The sequence below is a fragment of the Augochlora pura genome, unplaced genomic scaffold (genome assembly GCF_028453695.1).
Source record: "Augochlora pura isolate Apur16 unplaced genomic scaffold, APUR_v2.2.1 APUR_unplaced_1209, whole genome shotgun sequence".
Taxonomy (NCBI): domain Eukaryota; kingdom Metazoa; phylum Arthropoda; class Insecta; order Hymenoptera; family Halictidae; genus Augochlora; species Augochlora pura.
Window position 1 is genome coordinate 1 of NW_027581231.1, and position 4584 is coordinate 4584.

Here is a 4584-nt window from a genome sequence, read left to right on the forward strand (position 1 = left end):
AATGTCTTAATAACGAAAAAAAGCAACTTTATTAATAGAATAAAATGAGAGAGATATAGAGATACAAAAAACGAAATACAATTATTAGCTATTCACCGCAGCTACGACCGATCACAACTGAGGATCGCTTCGGCGATCCTCTCCGCGTTACCGCTGATCGCTTGCCTTTGTTTTTTCCGCCGAGCGCAACACCCGGCCATCCACCAAGTCACCGCGCTCGCGACATCCTACATATACTTGATGTCGCAAAAATTATGTTCTTCCCGAAAAATCTGAGGGTGTTCGAAGTAACTTTCTCCTTTACAGAAATTGTTTCCGAGGCATCATTAACGAGTTATTAACGGAAAACACTGACCAATAAGGGACAAGCGTAAGGTGACTGATCGTAAGCCGATCTCGCCTCTTATTGGACACTGTTTTTCGTTAATAACTCGTTAAGGATGCCTCGGAGACAATTTTTGTAAAAGAGAAAGTTACTTAAAATAATCTCAAGAACCTCTCATTTCACGGAAGTAACATAATTTTGGGACACATATATATATAACTATACAAAAGTATAGTCATAATTATCGATGTTTTTTTACCGTCACCGAAAATCGATACCAAAACGCAGAGTAACTGGCACGAAGCTTCCATTGTCCATGATTTTATTGTTCGATACCATTTTGATGGTGATTCCGCATTTCTATTGGTTTCGGTACGTACTTTTCTCCAACCAGCGCCTTTGTAATCAATGGCTGCAAAAAACCATTAATAATTAGCAGGTAACATAGAATATCGTCGTTGAACCCTCTTATAATTAACGCGAAATGTCACTGTTCTACATACACTGAGATGGCATCTGCTGTAACTAATATGAAAATAATTGTACAAATAATAATAACTAATATGAAAATAATTGTACAAATAATAATTAATTCTGGAACTGTAGCTGTTATAATCTATACGGAAAAATCTTGTTTGATAAAAGCATGTATAGCGATAAGAACGAACTACTTTATTTTGACCGTCTTCGATATGTCAATATTAAGCAAATCTGAATTCTGAAAGAAAAAGTATTGCATTTCATGGTTCAGAACTAAGAAAATTAAAATTAATTCTTAAAAAACTATGCGCTACAGAATACCTCAGCAATACTAACATAACCTCGGCGAATGAGCCGAGATGGATGATAAATAAAAAAGGAACAATTAAATAGATTGTTCTCTACTATCAAAATTTATCCCTGAAGAGGTTAATGGAACATCTAAGATCTTCTATATTATTATTTCAATAATATGACGTCGCCCTGAAAGAGATCACAGCTTGTTTTCCAGGTAAGACTTTCGGAAATGTAAAATTTACAAATTGAATTCACAATTTTGTTTCAGTAATCTAAACGAACTAAACGACGTTTGACATGAAACTTGATTCCAACATTAACAAATACCGTTATAGTCTATATTTATTTGATGCGCATATTTTCAGATTCGAATAATAGTTATATACGAAGACCAAAGCTGTTAGTCTATTCTGACTTGTGCGACAGAGTCGCCTAGCTATCCGGAGTGAATTTAGAATTTTATAAATTTTAACAATTTCACTGTTAACTCAATATCCTATAAAATTCCATTAAACTAAAACGACTTGTTTAACGAAATCAAACGTACGTACCAAAAGATATTTCAATTCTGCTACCATCCGTTTTACACTTTGCGTGATCATGCCGTCGCCGTCAGTGTCCACTTCGTAGTCCCAGCCAAAGAAGTGTTTCACAGAATTGGGGCCGTTAACCATTATCATTAAAATGGTTTCGAAGAATGGCACGATCCCCTTGTTCAGGTACTCCTCGACGTCCCATACGGCGTTGTTTATCGAATGCTTGGACCAAAGGGCGGCTTTTCCTGTGTATATAGCGAGAAGAAGGAAATATTCCAGCACGGCATTGTAGATTTTCAAGCGAGCGATCATCAGTTCGTAATAAGCTTCGAACAACGGGGTAAGTTTTACAATGACGTCGTGCACCTGACGGCGGACGAACAACAGTACGTTCTCCAAGAGCATCTCGAATGCTTTCATCGGTGTATCTGCCTGGCGCTTGTCCCCAGGGAAGATGTGCTTTCTCAGGAAATCGAGGATCTTATGCAACGTTTGGGTTGGGTTTTTCAGCGTCTGAAACTCATCAGATTTCACAATTATTGACGCGCCGCATGAGGATTGTGAAAGCTACGCCTTCTAACTTCCACCAAGCATCTCCTGCCCCTTGGTCAACTAAATGCTGGGGACAGGGAGCGAGACGCGCGATAGAAGTCGGGGGCAGTGTACTCGCTAAAGGAGGCTACACGAGGAATAGGGTGCTGACACGTGCGCAGGAAGTTCCGCGCTGGAACACGAGACGGCGTATCTATCGGGCGATCATTAGAATTCTGAACTACAATCAGATAGAAGCACTATGTCGCATCGCAGTTGAAGGTTAGAATTAAATGTTCACCCAATAGACGCGCCGCGTCGCTGCGCGGGATCTCCACGCTACATAGTGATCAATAACTGACCAATTATATCGGTCGATTATTGTATCTATGATTAAGGTTGAGTAATAGTATTTTGATTCTTACCTGTATCACAGAGATTACAAAATCCATTCCTATATTTATCAGCACCTTCACAAGTTTTCTAATACACCTGTCGCTTTGTATAAGAATGATCATTGTATTGTTTAGGCCATCGGTGGGGACAACAGCTGAAAAATTAATTGTTCGGTCAGGTATTGCTATCTTAATCAACGAATAGCAATGCATGCGATATTCCTCTTCCAATCTATATTATCGTCCGAATGTTAGCTAGCTAATCTCCATGTAAAATTATATAAACATGACTGTTGTTGAAATCGTTATTACTTTAAAGTGTGTCTAGGTCACGAAATATTATTTCCTTCTTAAATCATTCCAATTATACAAATTCAATTGGCGAAACTAAAAATGCTTGAAAGTCGCTGCATTTTTGCCTATCGATATCAATACAAAAAAATAAAATGACTCGTTGGCCAACTTTAGTATGTACATATTTGGAAACTTGAGAACAAGTACAACGAACTCTCCAGCGGAACGAAATAAATCTATTCGACAACTTCAGGGATCGTTAGAAATTACAATATCTTTACTTGAATTTCTTACAATTTTTTTCGTTATTATGATCATCGGGCAACCATCCATCCAAGCGGCTCTCCAGATAGCTGAGACCATCGCTGACACTTTCAACCATAGACTCTAGGCTCAGAATAGTCTTAATTTTGTTGATTGCGTACCCCATTGCGCTGCTGTACATCTTAAAGAAACGCGAAATTAGTTGGCCACATAATGCAAAATTTCGAGGGACGATCTGGTTGTTGAGAAACAAGTGGCCGACGATCTCTTGTTTCCATGCAATATATAATTTTGCAAACTATAATTTTTTACAGATTATGCAAACAATAACGGCGTAGAATAACGCCCCCGCAGGAATTGATTTCCATTATTTAACCCTTTCGCGCCGAGCGTCGCATATATGCGACATCCACGCGACGACCGTGGGTACGAGCGCCGCATATATGCGGCATCCAAATTATGTGTATACAGGTGGCATCCGTAGGCAAAATACAAAAATAATTTTGTATTTTTATAATTTTGTAGGTCCTTTCATATTAAAAATGTAAACATACTTGTTACATTAAAGCAATGATTGTTTTATTCAGCACAGTTATTTAAAACTAAGAAAAACGTATGTATACAGAAATCACATGCAATGTGCATATTTCTGGCGCGAGCTTTCGTTCAATGACAGTACTTCGGCGGACGACATTGCCGCAGTGAAAGGGTTAAGGTCAGGGACCACAGCATTATGGAGACAGTCGACAATCGTTTTCAAAAATCGCCAGTTTCTCACCATATAACCATGAACACGCGAAGGGGCTTACTTGTCGCGGGGGCAGGTGCACTCCCGGCACCTTCTCTTCCACCACATCGATTCCCTTGCAGAGCAAATCGTCGACCGCCTTGATTGGGCCACTGAAAACGTTGATGGCCGGTGTCGCTATGTCTTTCGCCACCACCAGCGATTGCTCGGCAGTGTCCAAACTCCAGTTAATCAAAGAGTTCGAACGCTGAATCAGATTAGAAATGGTGCAATTGAATTTCTTTAGGGAACATGCGCGCGGATGGGATCCTATTCATCACAGAAGACCACACGAGGGCAAGAAAATCGCGAGTATAACGATAAAACGACGTAGATAAAACGCCCACTGGCAGAGAATTTTTAATCCCAAAACCCATTTTTCAACCGTTGCACGAGCAAATATACGCAAATTTCGAAACAGCAATGGGACCGGCTTTTTCAAAAACAAATCTGAAACGACTCGACCAGCGTATTGTCGATTTGGAATGGAATTTTCTGAAAATGAAGGGGATCGATCAACGATAGTCTAATTGCATCTGTGAGCTAACATAATTGACGCAAAGCGATAAATCTATCGAGAACTATTTTCGCGACCTGTACAAAATGGTTCGCTAAAAACGAACCTCCTTAAAATCTTGCTTCCGGTGAACGTAGCGAAAAGACGCGATGCAACGC

General features: G+C 39.6%; 1 protein-coding gene across 1 annotated transcript; it reads right to left on the bottom strand.

Moving 5' to 3' along the window:
- Positions 1-82: 82 nt before the first annotated feature.
- On the bottom strand, positions 83-4179 carry LOC144477460 (uncharacterized; the record flags this gene model as incomplete). The annotated part of the gene is made up of 5 exons (XM_078195184.1): positions 83-737; positions 1654-2151; positions 2595-2719; positions 3153-3303; positions 3932-4179. Coding segments are annotated over 5 exons (1112 nt in total), but the record flags the coding sequence as incomplete, so codon positions are not given.
- Positions 4180-4584: the final 405 nt, after the last annotated feature.